We start from the raw sequence: 20,388 nt of genomic DNA, 5'->3' as shown, positions 1-20,388 counted from the left end.
ATGGCTGACTTCTTTCACTCCAAAAGACAACAGCTAGTCTGCAGATGATATAGATGTTAACATTTGCAGTGATATATGAAACATGTATGTATGTGTTTTGGAAGTATATAAATAAAGGTTTTGTCGATAAACAATGTAAGCCACATTAATAGTTTTTCGACAAAAATAGATCTGTTTTAATTCAAAATAATTTAATATGTAACAAACCTATAAATCTTTTAACTTAATATTGTAATATATATATATATAATATATATATATATATATATATATATATATATTGAAATAATTTTGCTTAGAATTCTCACTCTATGCTCGGTTAATTTCTGAGAAAATTCACTTAGGGTCAATCCATACGAAGTAGTCCAGAGCAGGTTAATCGACCATCTTCGAAAATTATAGGAATTGGAGCGTGATGAACCTTGTGTATGAGAAGGTCAATAACATCATTCACGTTGTCGTTTGTACAAGTGTTGCTGAATGGCGGCCATCTTTGTTGTCGGTGGAGCGCCAATTTTTGCATTTGCAAGCATATACGAAAACTACAGTTGCTTAGGACGTACGAATCAGACGAACACAAAACAAAAACGAATGTTTACAGGAGAGACTGAGGTACACGGAGAATATAAACATTTGCTTCTAAATAAATATGCAGGGTTGCAAACCAATATATGAAATCACCAGAAAAACTACAGAAAATTACACTTTTAAAGACGTTGTATTTTGGAATGGCATAAAGTGTGGGGTTCATAAGTTTTGTGCTGAATACTATTGCATGTAAAGATTGTGTAGAAATATCCACAGCTATGATACTACTGGCAACGTAGATTTATGGGGGTCCGAAAATTGAAGTTAGTGATCTTGATGCCATGTTTGGGGTGTAATATCTCAGGAGGACAAAGTGCTAAAAATTGCTGCTTAGGCCACAAAGTAATTATGTATGTGAATAAACTATCGCAAAAAAAAAAATCATTACTGATATTACATGGAGAAAAAAGTTAGGACATGGTAAAAACGCGAAGCAAGCACGTGCAAGACGATGGTCAAAGCCAGGAAAAAATTAAATGTTTGGATATGTTTCATGCTACATCTCAAAAACTACGCATGGTGCAGCAATTAGGCCGACTATTGTTTGTGTTCAGTTGTGCAAAAGCTTGCGAGTGGCGTTTGTTCCATCTTTCTAGCTCCATGATCATTGCCACATCTATATGATAAGGGAGTTAGCTCCCCCCTGCATTCACGACACCCATCGTCGAAGTGGACCGCGGTATTAAAGCACTTAATGTATCAGCAAAGTATCATTGAAATCGATTTCCAGTTACGGAAGTTAATATGTTTACAAAGTTGCGTTATACAGGATAGACTAGCCTTAGCCTAGCCCCAGATCCACGCGTTTGTTTGGCCTACAGCCTCGAACCTCTAAAACCTACAATTCTACCAAATTTCAAGTTTCTTTTTCCTATTTTAACTATCTAAAAGATACTAAAAGATAATATTTTGTATCACAAGAAAACACCCATTTAAATAAAATGGGGATTATTTCATCCCCCCTTTAGACTTCTTAAAAACTAAAAATATTCACTTTTGGTAGTTTTCCTGTGGGTTAGTTCCGAAAGTCTATAGTCATGCCAAATTTTATCATTCTAATCCTGCCGGAAGTGCCTAAATATCTTGGGGTATAGATGTCCCATATAAATAACATTGGGAAGATTTTTCAATTCCCCATAAAACCTCTCTAAGGTTGAAAATTTTTGTTTTTGATTTACTTAGGTAATGTTAACGGAAACGTACAAGTTGTAGTGTATTCTACTTTAATATCTCTAAAAAAATACTGTGTCTTCTCATTCTGGTGTTCAGTTGGTTTATTGTTCTGGTACTATTATATACGATATGACGTTATATCTTGCCCCGTGATTTGAAGTCCTTCTGCCTTTCGTCAGTTTAACTTCAAGTCGGGTGTGTAAAATTGTGCTACGCGACTCAATTAACAGCGAGATGTTCGAACGATGACGGATGTGTTCAGTTATTAAGTTCTGTAATTTAATTGTAGTTTTTCTATAGTTTTTTTTTTTTCTTTCCTCAAGTGTTCCTTTTTTTAAAATATATATGTTATTTTGTGCTTGTGAAGACTTCCTGCCAGCGTTCGCCACCGAGCTGACTATCTGAAGTTGCCCCTTTTTTCTATAGTTAAAAGTATGATTAAATTTACTTTATTTTGGTAATTTGATATAACCTACTGTTACTACCGTGTCATACTTGCAAATTAATTGAAATTGAGATTTGAGGATATATATATATATATATATATATATATATATATATATCTTGTTCTATATGCGTTTCACTCATTTATACATATATATTTTGTTGTTAGATTGTTCTTTATTATCTCGTTAATAAATTGTTCATTGGTATATCTTTTAAATGAGGATGATATTTTGGTTTTGAAAAGCACCTGATTTATACTATATCTGCCTAAGGAGAGTATCCAATATGTGTCATGTATGCTGCTGCTCTGATGTGGCGAAGTATTGCTTATTATTAAATGATCTAACGAATGGGGCAGTGCCTTCCTTGGCTTCTGGCGGGGCATTTATGATACATTTCAAAGCATATCGAATTTCAAGTCTTTATTCCAATTCCAAGTACTTAAAATCTGAGATTATAAGTCCAAACAAGGGCTTATTGAAATAACATGAAGAATTTCTTAATCCCCCCCCCCTTAGACCCCCTAAAAATTAAAAAATATTAACTTGTGTCAATTTTCCTGTGGGTTAGTACCTGAAAGCTACAATCATGTTAAATTTCAACTTTCCACGTCAGCCGGGAGTACCCCTTTATTTTACGTCAGTTCATGAAGTTTTATATACAGTTAGGATAGATGTAACGTAGCCTTGTGAACACATCAACTTCCGTAACTGAAATTGGATTTCAATGATACTTTGCAGATACATTAAGTGACTTAATACCACGGTCCACTTCGACGATGGGTGTTGTAAATGCAAGGGGGAGCTAATCCCGTTACCATATAGACGTGGCAATGATCATGGAGCTAGAAAGATGGAACAAACGCCACTCGTAAGCTTTTGCACAACTGGACACAAACAAAAGCGGGCCTAATTGCTGCACCACGCGTAGTTTTTGAGATCTAGCATGAAACAAACATACATTAATTTTTCCTGGCTTCGACCATTGTCACGCACGTGCTTTCTTTGCGTTTTTACCATGTTCTAACTTTTTTCTCCATGTAATGTCAGTCATGTTTTTTTTCCTCTTTTTTCATAGTTTATTCACATACAGAATTACTTTGTGGCCTAAGCAGCAATTTTTAGCACTTTGTCCTCCTGAGATATTAGGCCCCAAACATGGCATCAAAATTACTAACTTCAATTTTCGGACCCCCATAAAGCTACGGTGCCAGTAGTATCATAGCTGTGGATATTTCTGCAGACTCTTTATATGCAATACTATTCAGCACAAAATTAATGAACCCCACACTTTATGCCATTCCAAAATACAGCCTCTTTAAAAGTGTAATTTTTTGTAGTTTTTCTGGTGATTTCATATATTGGTTTGCAACCCTGCATATTTATTTAGAAACAAATGTTTATATTCTCCGTGTACCTCAGTCTCTCCTGTAAACATTCGTTTTTGTTTTGTGTTCGTCTGATTCGTACGTCCTAAGCAACTGTAGTTTTCGTATACGCTTGCAAATGCAAAAATTGGCGCTCCACCGACAACAAAGATGGCCGCCATTCAGGAATACTTGTATATACGACAACGTGAATGATGTTATTGACCTTCTCATACACAAGGTTCGTCACTTCAACTCCTATAATTTTCGGAGATGGTCGAGCAATCATTTTCATCATCTTTGCACCACTTAGATGGATTGACCCCTTAACTATGTGGTCCAGATTCATAGAACTCTCATGTTTTTGCACAGCTGCCACGTCATATAAATGGAAAATGATTGGGACTGGATTATTTGAACAGCACACCTTACTTGTCCCATTCTGATAAAATATAAGAAAGGGAAGCATTATTCGATTAACTTTCTGAACTTCAAAGTTAAGTTATTGTTCCAGCAAAATGTTCGAAAGAAATGTTTTTTCTTTCTATTAATATTTATGTATAGTCTATGAGGTAATTTGAGACTGTGGTGGTTCAGTAATAGAGAGTTTATCTCTGGTGCCTGGGATCCGTGGTTCGATTCCAGCTCGCGCCAGGTGGGCTTTGTGGTGGGAAAACAAGTGCGTGGATTTCCTCGAGGTTCTTCCGTTTTTACCACTTTATTCATTTCAGCATTCCATCCATTCTCATCATCACTATCTTCTTTAGCCTATATGGCATACCGTGGACGTAAAACTGTCAAATTTCATTATTTTTTTTCAATGAGGTATATAAGTTGAAATTGAGAGGTTTTCTGAATACAAATCTGTCGGTGTTATTCAAATTTCTGAATCCTGAAAAATGTGGTGGGATATGTCGTTCTTCCACTACACTTTATCTTTAGTTTTTAGTCCCGACTCGTAAACAATAAATTTAAAATACGGCAAAACTTAAAGAAAATTAATTTTGTTCAATTTGGAACAAAATTTTATGTTGGTCATTTCATGTTCAGGAAGAATTACTGTACAAAATCTTAAACACGCCATGAGATAAGCAAACACTTACCCGCGGATTTTGCAGTCTTTTATCGTCTGTGTCGCGACCCAAGTTGGCCAGTTCCGCTCTGAGGTTAATTTCCACTCTTCGCAGTTTCTCTTCCAAATCACTCAGCTTTGACAAAATCTCCGACTCTTTCAGCTGTGCTGGTTGTCTTACACTCTTCAGCAACTTCAGAAAAATGTCAGTTGAATTAACAATACTAATATATCATCACTGTCACATAATGCTTTGCTATAAATGAATTATCATTAAAAGTAATATATGTGAAAGATATAATATTGTCATGCTGAAGAGAATATATGTATATGGGATGTGATAATTTAAAAATAATAAATGATATAGTTTATTTCTTCAATAGAAGTACAGTTTGTATATAAAAGATGCCACCTTCTATGTGTGGTGGCTAGTGCCATAAATAAGTAATCGTTCGCGAGAACTTGTGTTCAACACCCCCGATAACTAAATGGCCAACCAGAACCGTCATTTCCAGCATTGGACAGCCGCTCGTCAGGTCCACGTAGACACTTAGTTGCCACAGTTCCTAACGCTGTCCTTTCAGTCAGTGATTAGAAAATTGCTGTTCAACATATAGTTTTCTTTTATATATATATATATATATATATATATATATATATATATATATATATATATATATATATACTATAGTCGATTGTAGCAAATAGGCCTGGCATCTGTTTCATATTAGCGATAGTATTGGAAGAGAAAATGAGCGACAGAGATACAGTGGCAAGATTGCAACCCTGCAAATGTGGTCAAAAGAGGGGTGGAGGGAGGGAGGGATATTGTTGTAAAATCCATTAGGGAAAGTTGAAGCAATTTGTCGAACTGCACATCTATTGAAGAAATGAACTTTAACTGTTTTACACTAAAGAACAAATAATATTGAATTTAATCCTTCGGAATATCCGATGCTATATGTAAATAATATTAATTACAACTTGTTACTTCAATTCTGTGACAGAGCATTAAAAAGACAAAAAGTGAGAAATTATGGATTTCGAGCAAAAAGATACTATATATTTATTACATTTGTCTCTGACAACTGTAAGCGTGAGTAGAGTTGATGACGCTGCAAATAAATGACGCTGCAAATAAATGACGCTGCAAATAAATGACGCTGCAAATAAATGACGCTACAATTAAACTTTGTGTTCATTCCATGGTTTCTCCTTTTTATTATCCTGACAATGCATCAGAGTAAAAATTGAACAAATAACATGTAGAATTTACTTACATGAAAGCATCGGTGTTTCCCAAACAATGTAACTCAACACTCACTGATTCAGCAACTACCATGTTGATTATATTTATGAGAAGCATTAGAGCCAATATGTCTAGAACACGTAATCTTTCAAGAAACAAAAAGGCTATACGCTTTTGTTTTATATACACTAGACTCCCGAGTATCCGGCCTAGTTTTCCTTTAATCGTAATTAAGTGACGAAGGCAAGGCGTTGCATTGGCAACATTGCCAAGGCATTGGAAGCGGGAGTCTGCTACGATCCTCCTACATGTCGTGTGCAAAATACAAGTTGCGACAGAAAAAGAGCAGCGTTCTGCAAAAGCAGTCACTTTTTCAAAAACTAAAAACTGTAAGTTTTGACTCATATCTTAGGGCTACCTTTTCATATCTATCCAAAAATACTTGTCTCAGAATCTTAATGTACTGGCGCAACAATTTTTATAGAGAGAGTTTGTCAACAGGCATGTAATTTGAAGTACTCACCAACTGCCTCTATAAAAAATTTTTGCGGAAGTGCCGCAGGATTCTGAAACTTGGATATTTGGATGGGACACATACTAGTTCCTAAGTGAAGTCTTGACCCGACTACTTCAGGTTAAATCAGTTTCAGTCAATCTTCTTAAGAATGAGGCCTACGATTTACATTGGTGTTTTGTTTATGTTTCCTGTATTTAAGTGAGGCATTACAGAATTTACGTTAAAATGTGAACAGTTTATATATATTGTACGTATTCTTTAACTTACGTTTTCTCTAATAAATTCTTGAAACGTGCAATGCAGTACGTAAACATTTATAAACTACCAGCACAGAGCCAAATAAGAAGTGAGAAAATACGTACTGTATTATAACAGTGAGTTTTCGTATAAAAACTTTATCTTCTGGTATTGGGGGGGAGGGGGCAAAGAAATGAGTTCATAGAACTGGCCTATTCGGCCTGCCCTTCCGCCACATTAAGCCGGATACTCGGGAGTCTACTGTAATTTTATCTAAGGATTAAGAGTAGACAGATTCCGAACAAGGTTAATTTACTCGAACATAACTGTATATTCAATACATAAAAGATACCCAATAACTCATTAAATTAATTTTGGAAACGTTTTAGAATATAAAATCAGAATATGTAGAAATAACATAATGGATGAGAAAATATATATAAGGAAAGCGGAAAATATGCATAAAAAAGAAAATCGACTAAGTGGGCATTGACTTTTTCTAATTAACTGGACGTACTGTTTTTTTCTTAAATTACTTTATCTTAGACATACGTAAATTCATAATACGTAAAAATTTTCCTGTAATTCTTTATCCCAAAATAGAGGAACTAATAAAACGAATGAACATTTCACAAACTTTTAGCGTTAACACGTACATTACACGATTCCCTTTCCATTTCAAACATTGCATTTACCCTCGACAAAAATATCCACTGTATTCATTTCCCATACATCTACAAAGGAGGTACCATGTTAAAGTAATACTGGTACCTCCTTTCTAGATATTACACTGTTCATTATTTTTGCTTTCTTTTACATAGCTATTACAAAACAACCAAAACCATAGAAAAGAAGCACACACATAATGTCATATATATATATATATATATATCGGGTATTTCAAAACAACGCCGACAACGTTTGGGAGGTGAATCCTGACATCAAGGTAAGACGAAAAGTATAGACCAACTTGGGTGGACAAATGCTTCCTTTCGGAGTTATAGGGTGCCAAAAACATGGAAAAATAAATTTTAAAGGTCCATAGTTCCAAAACTATGGGACCTGCCGTAGTTGGGTCAAGACTTCAATTAGGAACTAATGTGCGCTATCCAAAAATACATGTTTCAGAATCATAAGGAACTCGCGCAATAATTTTTATAGAGAGTTTGGGAAAAACCTTGTAATTTGAAGTACTCACCAACTACCTCTATAAAAAATTTTGCGGAAGTGCCGCAGGATTCTGAAACTTGGATATTTGGATAGAACACATACTAGTTCCTAAGTGAAGTTTGACCCGACTACTTCAAGTCCCATACACACCTCTTTTTGGAGCTATACACCTCTTTTTTATGTTTTCGGTAGCCTATAGCCCCGAAAAGAAGCATTTGTGTACCCAGATTGGTCTATACCTTTTGTCTTATCTTGGTGTCAGGAATCCCCTCCCAAACGCTGTCGGTGTTGTTTTGAAACACCCTGTATATATATATATATATATATATATATATATATATATATATATATATATATAATGATTTAGAAAATTCAAATTCTTTTGTTGTTACTCATAATTGACTTCGTACACTATTGTGTTAATTTCAACTACTAGCTCAGATAACTACAGAGAATTATACAGACTACATTTAACCAAATACATATTTAGTATTTGACTATTTTTGAGAATAAAAAGCATGCAGATTTTAAATTACTATGAAAAAAAAGAAGAGAAATACTTACTCTAAAAGTATCTGAGTCATTCTAATTATTTGCCAAACCGGTAATTTCCCAAAGGTACATTGAGTGTTTAGTTATTTACAATAATCACCCAACGCCCACGCTCGCAACTAATTTTCAAAGTGAAAATTAAGGTAGATACAGTAGGGATCGTGTCTGAGTATCTATCATTCGTATGTTAGTAAGTCAGTGGACAATAGGAGAGTCAAGTGAAAAACTTTCAAAGTAAACTAAAATTTAGAAATAGTGATTGTCATGAAAGTTACAACAATGAAAGGGAATCGACTTTACTCAACTTTTTTTCATGTTTCTAGTATGATACTGTATTTACGCGATTTTAATACGCACATTTTTGTCGATTTTTTCCCTTCAAAATCAAGGTGCATCTTAGAATTGAGTTAACCAAATGTAGGCCAAATTAGATGGAATTTTGTCAAAAATAGCTAATCCCGTTAGTCACGATTCTGTAAAGAATGCTTATTTTGTGTGTACGAACAGAATACAGAATTAAAATCGTGCATTTTATGCGAAATAAAAACCCTTTAAAATTAGTCCGCAAACCAGTGGCAAATGAAAGAGATGAATCATTCTTGTGAATTTACGACAGCGGAGATTGTTCCTTCCCCTCGCACATACCGTGGCTGGAGTCTTCCTTCCTTTAAAGAGCACAAACAAGTGAGTCACACATCTTGAAGCACGATAATTGATAAAATCAGGAGTTTTAAAATGTTGCAAAAGTACCAGCAGATGCACATGAATATACCGTAAATTGCAGCGGTAAGTTTAATGTTTCTTTATTTTCTCATAATATTATTTGTTTTCTCGTGTTTATTTTTTTCTTTTTATTTATTTATTTATTTTTTCTTTTTTTCATTCTTTAAAATCAATGCAGTGTAGATTTTTTTTCATTTTCGCCAAGAGTGAGTCTTACATTTGAGGGCGTCTTAGATTCGCGTAAATACGGTAGATTCTAAATATTTTAAAAAGCTGCTCGGCTTTCCTTCATTAACAGATCAAGGCTTCTAGTCAAATATGTGACAGAATATCCCACATTTATTAATGTACCGACTTCTTGTGGAATTACGTAGGAAAGGTAAATATTAATGAAGTAGGAATATTCTGCGTATGATTATTCCTTGATGGATTTGATGGTTTCAATATATATTTATATTCAAAAAACTAGTAGCAGAATGCTGTTCTTCCTTAGGGCCTCGGTCTTTATTTTATTCCACCATTAGAGTCACGTTATAGGTCAATGGTCCACTTGAGGACAATCGCGTGCTTTTTCTTAATTTATTAGTAACTTCCTTTAACCCTCGCTGTACATTTAGCTTTGTTAATGGATTGAGATTAGTTTTTGCCAACAGACTACTCGCAATTTCACTGTGTTAGTTTGTTAGTAATGAAAGAAGGTATAACAAGATGAGAAGGAAAAGTGGAGTAAACAGATTCATGCTTTGTTGTCATCTCACCTTCCTCTCCTCTATGTCCATATCAGGAGCCACCACATCAGGTACACAGCTTTTTCCTTTCATACTTTTAACCGCTCTAAAAATCTAAAAATTAACAAAGTGCAAATACAGTCGATTTACTTGCTTTGTTTAGAATTGAGTTGAGTTACTTCTGCACGGAAATGATATAGTGTACAAAAAAATAAGAATGTCATCAAGAATGAAACACAAAACTCGAGCAGAAAAGATAAACAAGCAAACAATATGAATAGTCCAGGAACATTCAAAAGCAAGGTGTTATAAGTTGATTCTGTTTTATACAGTACACGAACTGTAATAAAAAGCATTAGATTGATTTGCTTTAATTTTAGTCTCTCTTTCAGCAGCGAGGCTATATGACACGTTGATCTAAGCTTAACGTAGGATCCGAACCACTTAAGCTTCCACAGGGAATCAAAACTGGTTTCCCGCACCAAACGCAAGGATGCTAACCATACACCCACTAGGTAGCTCACAAAAATCAAACAATTTTTCAACTAGAATTTTTCAACTGGATGTAAACTCATTCCTGAATGATTCCAGTTAAATATCTTTTTTTATTATTGAAAAACACAAAGATCTAAAAAAGAATGGACCATCCGTTCGTTATTACCCCGACTTTGATAATTTGATCTTCCAGGGTATCTACTAAAATTCCAAAATGAAATTTCGTAACCTTTTCTTCTTTGACAACTGTCAGGCAAAAAAAAAAAAAAAATGTATTTTTACAACAATAACGAAAGGACAAAGATAATAACTTGAACAATTACGTAATATTTTAAAGTTCAAAACAAACACGGTTCGATTCCAAAGGACTGATATTAGGGTTCTCCAGACGAATTGAACTACTCTTTCACTTCGTGATTTTAAAGAAAACATTTTCAAAAAGACAAAAATTAAGAGTACGTGCTTCAAATAACGAGAACAACTGAATGTTGAACTTATTTTCAAATTTGCAACAAACTGGTCAACTTACACTTTTAATATCCAAGCTGATGAGTCATGTGATGATGTATTAATTAGGTACAAATTAATGACAAGGCTATATTTATGTGAATTCAATATTCAATCATTTGAAAATCAGACAAACGTTTCAACTTCTGTTTAAAGTTACAAAAATTTAGATATGTAAGCAAACAAAGCGTACAATGAATTACTTGAGACTCTTTTTACCTGGCAAATTACACAAGCTACTCCCTGACTTTACTATTTCTGAGCTACATTTATCATTATCAAAGTATTTCACTATTAATTTAGCCTCACCTCTTTCACTTCCTTCGAGACTTCATTTTGTTTCTCCATTACATGGAAGAACGCACCTTCTGTCTGTTGTGGAGCAACAAGGTAAGTGTTCAGAAGCTTTTTCTGGGTTTCAAACTTGTTGCAATACCTACGCACTTCTTCCTCTAGCTGGGACAGTTGCTGATCATCTTTAGACCCCTGTACAAACAGATGAAGAGTAAATACTTACAATAGAGTGAATTCATTCGAAACGTAACCTAATATGAATATTCTAGGGCAACGAAGTCCATTCACTACAAAAGAGTAGTATTCATTATTCGCCTGTTCAAAATATTGTGAGGTTCCACATGACTTCACACTATGTTGGATGTAACCATGTGTTTCTACACCATGTGCTTGAAATAAATAAACACACTACAGACGACATAGACAAAGAAGAACGTCGTCCACCATCGCCAACTGTCGGCAAATGATGGATATCAACCAAGGTATCCCGCCCAGTTGATCAAACCATCAAATCTGTAAGACGTCCGCTCATTGAGAGGCACCTACTCACCAAATTCTCTAAGACGGACGGTATTCCAATCCCGTAACAACCATAAAGCCACGAAGGAAACTTTCCATGTACTGACGAACAAAGTTATTGTGCCCCTTGCCTTCAATGTCACGATATGTGATCGCCCGAAATGACCACCAGCAGTGAGATGGACATATGATTCATCGACTGTGACAACTTTCTTTCATTTGGAACCCACCAGGTACTTTTCATACAGTTTCCTGCAATTCGTCTTACGTTCAGCAATGCGACACGATAGCAGGTGGTGTACACGGGCCTTCCGCACAACTTCAACCTGAGATGCTTGCGAAATGTCTTGTTCACAGTTGACGGTGCGAGGTGGAATCTGTGGCCCATATCACGTTGCATCGGGGGATTTTCTCGGGACTCCAATCGACGTATCCCACTTTGCACTACGAGTGTCACTTTTCTTGCAGGCCTTCTCCTGATAGCTTTCGTGGGTGAATGTTTTACAAGGGGAGCCTGTTGTGTGTAACGGACTACAATAGCTTTCGCAGTCGTTACCCCGAGTGTTAATCCATTCTTCCGACAGTGTTTCACAATGCGTACGTTCGAAAACTTAACATGGAAAAGAGCCATTACGTAAACACTTTCAATACCGATTGATTTTCGGCGCCATTTGATAACACTCACGCATCTAAAAGGTCAGACCCAACGCTGTTCCCGCCAGCAAACCTATAGTTTCAGCAAGTGGGGTGGTAGCGCCGAACAGAAAATTGTCGTATACACAACGAACAAACTTCTGTACACGTGACTCACTTTCCACTTTCGTTAAGCTCGCACTCTGAAAATCAGAGATGTGGCCCATTTTACCCTATAGATGCTTACTCAGTTCATTACACACTGCCGCTCTATTGCTCCTCACGCAGTACGAAGTTTGCCCTAACACACAAACCCGAACAGCCCAGTGTTGCGATCGCCATCAGACCCTTCTGAACCCAAATATCCGACGTGTTTCTAGCTCCAAGTGTTTCCATTAAATTGAAAATATTTGTATGAATCTTGGTAATTCTAATAAAATTATTGATTTCCTGGTATGACTGATTTCTGTGACCGTACCAATAAGATTCCCCTGCTTCTGCCTTATTAAAACACTTAGATGTATCTAAATAAAAATTAAGAAAACGTCACCAATAATGAAACGAATAGTGTTCGAGTTATATTAAATTCGGAAAAAAAATACCGAACGTTCAATTTGGATGGTGGCAACGACAAGAATTGGGATTTACTTATAGAAGTTTTACTCACAAATGCAAACCTCCGTGATTGTAAATTGTACAAGTTTTAAAGTTCTGTACAGAGGCTAAAGTTGAAGGAATTATCCTATGGGCTGGGGAAAAAGAAGAAGGAAACAACTGAGGTGAAATAATGTAAATTGTAAACAACGTGTTTAAACAACTGCGACCAAAATTGTTTTACGCATAATTGGTGCCGCCAGGTTTTGAGCAGGTGATCACCAACACCTATATGTAATACTTTTTTTTTTTTTTTTTTTTTTTAAGTTAAATAAGATGTCAAATTTTTTCTAAAGGAGGAGCTTTTCATTTAGTGTCTGGCAATCGATGACACCACGACTGGTTGCCGAAACGGGAAATTAATAATTCGATTACGATTCCCAAGGCAAGCACAAAGGTTAGTGGTTGTTTTTCTTACAAGATGTGCCGGACTATCTTTGTTAAAACGAATTCTTATTTTTCCAACGGTTTCTTTTCCTATCTTTCAATACTGATCTTAAAGGGTTATTTATGTCATCAAATTATAAAGGGACAAACAACAATGGATCCCAATTACAGGGTTTTTCGCGTACGTACAAACCTTGGCGATTGGATGAAGATAACTGCAGAGCTATCGGATGCTCTGTACGAATCTATTATACTACTTTTGAAAGAAGATGGAATGAAAATGAAATCTTTGATTTTTACGTCCCATGGTTACGCCGGCTAGGCTAAAGGAGACGGTGATGATGAGAAATGAATGAAATGGTTTACCACAAAGTTCACTTGGCGCGAGCTGGGATCGAACCAAGGACCTCATGCACCAGAGGTGAACGCTCTACCATTGATACTTTTGAAAGTGTTTTACACTTACGACTAAATATGTTTCTATCTTAACCTACTTCTGCTCTCGTATGCACTTCCCTTAATATCCAAAAGAACAGCATGTTAACATCTGCATCTTCACGCTTATTCTACGTAATATAGGAACAAAGTTTTCATCTGAATAGCATAAGAAAATTATCGCTGAAACACAACAGCAATTACTCCGTTCACGTACGAATTCATTCTTACATTATAATTAGTGTTAATATATCTTTGAAGAAAAAAATCGGGACACTTTCCGTTTGAAAAATACGCGATACTTTTTCGTCACAATTACATGTACAATCAAAAGGGTATTCAATCCTTAGCTTTTCTGAAAGAACACACTTTCTCTTCGGAATTTTGAAGGCACGTGAAATAATAAAACAAATTTCGTTTCATAGCAGATCAGTATCACATCAAATAAGCCATACTTAATTACTACCGTGTCCGCTAGTGGCACTAATCTCGCGACGTAACAAAACTGTCAATATGTAGGACATTTTTAATGACGACAATAGCGATTTCTTGGCAATTAAATGTTTAAATTTAAGAATGACAGGACACAATTTACACAAATTCACAAATAACAGGACAATTTTGAAGAATTTTGAGGGACAACAACTTTGTAATAAGGCATAATCCCGTAAAATAAGGGACTGATAAACCCCAATTATAATACCAGAAGATTTATATCGTGTCCAACTTAGCGCTTTTCCTTTCCTGCAACTTGAATGCCTTTTTTCCTACTTCTCTCCCATTCCTAATCCTCAAATTGGATGAAGTGCTTACCAAAAGGCTTCTAGTCTGTTGTCTTTTAGTTGTGTTGTCTTACAGTCAGTCTCAGCTTCTCTCTCTGTTTCCCTTTCTTTTTCTCTCTCTCTCTCTCCCCTCCGCTCTCTCCCCCCTCCGCTACCTCCCCCCTCTATCTCTCTATTAATAATTTAAATAAACATGTCAGAAGGGCTGTGTTATAGTTCTTAAGCTGCTTGACACAGAAGAATTCCTGTTATATTCCTTCAGTCTAATCGCCTCTCATCTCTATCCGAAATATATTGTTATGGAGCTCCCACTTTCTTTCTCTACTTTACGGCACTGATGCTTTTGCCTAAATAACATAAAGTTATTGGCAGTCTCCACACTTCACTGCCTTATATCCCTTTATCACCTACGCAAACCTTACGAGGGTGTGCTGATAAAGATTGAGCCTTACCAAGAAAAAAATTGAGCTAGGAAACTGAAACTAGCAGCGTATATAGAACAAGATCTGTATAGATTATGCTGCAAAATGCAATGTTCTATGATATTAACATCCTTTTCATTTTCATTTCAGAAGTGAACATTGCAGCACCTCCAGCAAGCTTCAGTCCAGAGGACCATAGGACCGTCATGAAGTTTCTCTTCCTCCAAGGGAAAGGTGCGACGCAGATCTACGATGAAATGAAACAAACTTTGGAGGACCGTGGGCCGTCATATGCAACGTCAAACGCTGGGTGCCAAACTTCACAACTGGCCATTTTGATGCTGAAAGTGCGAAACCCAGTGAAGGCCTGTTTCTGTGTCTGCTCCCGAAAATGTGCAAGCCATCCAGGACATGGTAATGGAAGATCGTCGAATATCAGCCAAAAGGATTGCTACATGTTTGGACATATCATTTGAAAGAGTTGGTACCATTACTCATAATGATTTGGATATAAGTAAGGTTGCAGCAAAGTGGATCCCCAAACTTCTGACGAAGGAATAAAAGCTTGTACACACGGCATCTGAAACACAGGACACATTGGTCACCCTAGACTTCAAGTGTTGTAGCGTTTACTCCATAGGATGGTAATCCTAGTAGAGCAAACATCACATTAGATAGCCATTAATTGAATTTTTCTCCCGAGCGTTATCGAAGAAACAAGTTATCACAAAACGATAGCTTCTTCCCTCGCTAACTACACATAGGTGAAAAAAAATTCAAGTAATGACTTTAAATTGAGGGAGAAAACAAAACTTCAGCATCATTTAACATGAAAATTGATTGAACACTCTAAAAATTCACTTGTATCAATATATTGCACCATGCACAACAGGCATCACTTTCCAAACGCAAATAAAGTAAATGATACACAGGAATAGAAGTTTATATTTACTGAAGTAACATACTTACATACTCTTTATAATGAACAGGTCTTGTTATACTAATAAAAATGTATTGTTAATCTAAAATATCGTAGATGATGTTGGATACAAGATTTTTTTCTAATTTTCAAATCAATCCATGTCAGCAGCGTTTTCTATATATTGTTCTTCAGTCAGTGTCTGCATGCCCAATGATGATTGCTTGCCGCAGATTCTCTCTTGTTCTCGCTGTTTGCGCGAGCTACGCCTATCAGATGACGTAATCACAGGTAGGGCTGTGATTGGATGCCGTTGACGGCCAAGACCGTCGGTCGCTTCGTCTGCTGTATGTTGCTATCCGTGCGAGAAAATCCCTAGCGCTGTTGTAAATATAGCATTCTTTTAAAATGAAAGGGAATTAAGTTGTCTGAATTAAATACACCAAAAATGATGCACAAATGAGTTTATCACAGTGTTGCCACATCACCCTTATTCGCCGGAATTAGCTCCACCCGTTTATCATCTGTTCCCGAATCTCATAAAACATATCAAAGGTCACCGTTTTCAGCGTATTCAAGCGGCAACTGATGTTACAGATGTTGGTTACAGCAGCAGACAAAAGACTTCTACTTACACGGACTTAAAAGTTGCAGGATAGATGTCGTAAATGCATTTACCTACTAGAGGAATATGTGGAATAGTGTGGGAGTTTCAGCTTCCTAGCTCAATTTTTTCTTGGTAAGGCTCAATCTTTATCCGCATCCCCTCGTATAATGCTGGGACTCAACCTTCTGACGTAAGAACAGTGCCAACCTATGTAAAATAAACCGTAACTAAAATATTCATCGTTGTGGATTCTTTACAGATTCTTAGGAGATGACAGCAGGAATGAGAGTCAGATTCTTCTGCATTAATCCATCAATGCATTGTTCATTTACCTTTCGGTAGAGCTCTTCCATCAACCCTCGCATGATTTCCTGTCTCTTCTCCAGCCGCTCCTTCAACTCCCTCGCCTGCTCTGATTCCAGTAAATCTATCTCCCTCTCCTCGATCTCTCGCTTCAGAAGATCCACCTTCTGCCTTCGCCTCAACAGACGATCCTCCTCCTCCTGGATTATCTTGCGATACGCCTGCTCAGCTTCTGGAAAACAAAAGGATTCGGAAAATCTTACTTATAAAATTCATACAGAAAAAATATAACATTAGGATTTTAAAACATTCATGCAACACAGAAGACGATCGTTCTTGTGGCTTAGTCTAATTAATTAAAATTGATTTACTCGTAGAATATCAAGAGAATAGATTTAATAAACCCTTTCATGAGGTGTGTTTACAAAGTTGTAGCTTCTAATGGCTAGAAATAATACCAGGAATGTTCAAATGAAACAGTGATTGAAATAGGAATATGCCGCTTTGGGGAGACATCTAGGGAAGAGAATGTAGTGTCCGGCGTGGTTATGTGCATGCGCGGGTGCCTTTCATATGACGCAGGAGAAAATCAAGCAGTTGTGTATTCCGTCCAATTGACGCGGCAGTGTATATGAAGAGATCACGGCGTTCACATTGAAAAATTCGATGACTGAGAAGCAGCAAAGTGTTATCAGATTTCTGACTGCGGAAGAGGTTAAAACGGACGATATTCATCGCGCGATAGTGGCCATATACGGGTAAGACTGTGTTTTCGATAAGTCAGTGAGAAAGTGGAGTGCCCGTTTCAGTGAATGCCGCGAGAGTTTAAGTGACGACCCGAGCCCAGGCCACAAAGTGTACTGAACAAGTTCAAGTGAGAGCAGCTTAGCATGTCGCCCTACGACTTCCATCTGTTTCGTCCGCTAAAAATACATCTCGAAGGGAAGTGCTTCAACTCGGACGACGAACTGAAGGACACAGTGGAGGACTAGCTGCTGTCACAGCCACAGGAATTCTGGGAACAGGGAATTCTTCGTCTTGTGAAATAGTGGGATAGCTGTGCTCGGGCCTCTGGTGATTACTTTTGACTTAGGTTACTAGGACTGGTGGTAAGACTTAGATTATTTCTACAGTGTCGTGTCGTACCTTTTAATTTGAACACTCCTCGTATTATGGCACAGTAAAGGTTTTATCATTGTAAATCGATATAACAGCAAAATTTCGAGACCAATTGAAAGATATGTTTAAATTATTATAAACAATGGATCAGAAACTTTCGTAATATGATGAAAGAAATATATGTATGCTCAAGCGTTATTACCAACTCAGCAGAAACGTGTTTTCAAATGGCAACAACCTGCCGATCTAATGAGTTCCACTTCATTCTTATTCTGACCTGATTCACTGGCATTATCCTCGTAAGCCTAGAGCACTTTAATATGAAGAATGTGAATAAAGTACGTTTAGGCTAATTATTTACAAAATTACTGGAAGATAATTTTATGTTTTGGCAACGGGTTTCATCACTCTATTTTACGTAGGGTTAGAGCGATCCTCCTTCCATTAAGATTAATCAGCTATTCTCATCTATCTGCTGAGGATCGTGATTTCAGCTATCTCTTTTCATATATTTATCTCAAAGTTTGGAAAACTGCTTTATGTGAAACATATTTTGTTTACTGTCATGCTGAATATATAATACGAGGAAGGATCAGAAACTAAGGTTACAAGGTCCATATGTCTGGAGTTTCATCTGGTTATAGAGGAATGAGAAGTGTGCGGTAATTTTAGCACATGGTGTTGGCAACTGTGCAGTTTCCGCCAGCCGCCACCTACGGCGCTAGTTATAGGTAAGCACAAATGGCAACTCGTTTGGAAAAGTGGTCTCGCGAAGAAGTCCGCTCAGTTATTCGATTTCCGTGGGCGAAACATGTAACCGCGGCTGAAATTCACCGGCAGCTGGTAGAGGTTTACGGAGAGATTGTTATGTTTTGTCAGCATGTCGCAGAATGGTGTCGAAAGTTTGCGGCTGGTAGAGAAAACGTCACCAGCGAGAGGCGCAGTTGCCGCTGTTGAAGCAGTTTCGCTGGGACATCATCGACCACCAACCCTACAACCCGTACCTTGCTCCAAGCGACACCTGTTCCCGCACTTGAAGGAGCACTTAGGAGGCCGTCGCTTCGCTTCTGACGAGGAGGTAAAACACTTCGTGACAACGTGGCTGAACTCGCAAGGATAGGGATTTTTACCAGGAGGAAACCTTCAAACTCATCCCACGATATTACAAGTGCCTCAACAGACATGCAAACTATCTCGAAAAATAACTTTCTGTATGTACTATCTGTTAGCTGTATTGGCTGTATGAAATAATATATACACGTTTCACTGCAGGCTTTGTAACTTTACTTTCGGATTACCCCTCGTACTTTAAACCAATGCTCTAAAAAAAACAAACGTTTGCATTTGTACAACCTGTAATGAGTACTATTCATGCAACAAGGAAGTTATACCAGATACCGTCCCTGTGTAGAGTCTCAATGTATGGATTCGTACGAATGAACATTCCTTGATTTGACTGTACTACAAGTCATGAATTAGCTATTTGAATATCGTACCTGTGGATCAGCTTTCTACCTTTATCTCATGCGCCTTTGGTTATATGTAAATATAAAGATCAATACATCACTCTCAACTATGTAAATACAATTATCCATGGAAGTAAATGTAAATACAGTATAATTATCAATATACTATTTCAAAACACACTTGTCAAATATTATGGTACTTAACTGGCTTCAATATCTCCCATTCTGCATGAATAAAAGCCACTTTTACTTGCATTGACTTATTTATTTAAAGTCGGACGGCAGAATAGATTTATGGAAAATATCTGAACCCCTACCTGCTTTAATCAAAATGGTATAAGTGGAACATAAGTTTGAGGTAGATACTATATTTCAAAGTTCCTTTCAAACGGTTCAGCCGTTTTCCCGTGATGCACTCCCAACAATATCACTTTCCCTTTCATATATTAGATTTGCACGGCCTATGGCCTCGCATCCCTTAAACCCGCAATTCTACCGAACTTCAAATTTATTTTCGTATTTCAACTTTCAACTAGCTAAAAGATAAGATTTTGCATCCCAAGAAAACTCCAATTTTTCCATTTCCTCTTTAGATCCCCTAAAAACAAAATAAATAAATAAATAAATTTAAAAAAAAAAAAAACAGTTTTGGCAATCTTCCTGTGGGTTAGTCCCGGAAATCTACAATCATGCCAAATACAACAATGTTCAAACATCAGGCCTTTAGAAACACCTAAAAACGACACACAAAAATCTTGTTCGCCCATACAGATGTAGGAATACGAGCCCTTTTTCATTCGAACAATGGAATCAAAATTAAACTCCTACATAAAAGTTGGAGTAGTATTATTGACACTGTTATCGTCGTTACCAACTTCAAAAGAAGAAAGACAATGACAAAATATTTATACCTTTTAGAAGCCATAAAAGCCCAAAGGTGTTAGTACTTTCGCAATTAATCCTCACCTATCCTGTCTCCACTTCTTTTCACTACTTACGTATTGACAATGTTGACAGTATAGCA

The 20,388-nt window shown here is 36.7% G+C and overlaps 1 protein-coding gene across 2 annotated transcripts in view; it reads right to left on the bottom strand.

Annotated features, from left to right (window-relative positions):
• Window positions 1–4,701: 4,701 nt before the first annotated feature.
• Window positions 4,702–20,388, bottom strand: part of LOC145683077 (TBC1 domain family member 31-like) — a gene marked incomplete at its 3' end in the record, with an annotated part of 85,393 nt that continues 69,706 nt past the window's right edge. The window contains 4 exon segments of one of the 2 annotated variants that reach the window (XM_081754438.1): window positions 4,702–4,839; window positions 9,853–9,936; window positions 11,134–11,310; window positions 16,809–17,011. In XM_081754438.1, the coding sequence (XP_081610564.1) occupies window positions 4,702–4,839; window positions 9,853–9,936; window positions 11,134–11,310; window positions 16,809–17,011 (602 nt within the window). 2 annotated transcript variants of the gene reach the window in all.

This window comes from Thermobia domestica, chromosome 1 (genome assembly GCF_964235325.1).
Source record: "Thermobia domestica chromosome 1, izTheDome1.hap1.1, whole genome shotgun sequence".
Taxonomy (NCBI): domain Eukaryota; kingdom Metazoa; phylum Arthropoda; class Insecta; order Zygentoma; family Lepismatidae; genus Thermobia; species Thermobia domestica.
Note: the sequence above shows the minus strand (reverse complement) of the source record. Positions and strands in the feature narration are given on the sequence as shown.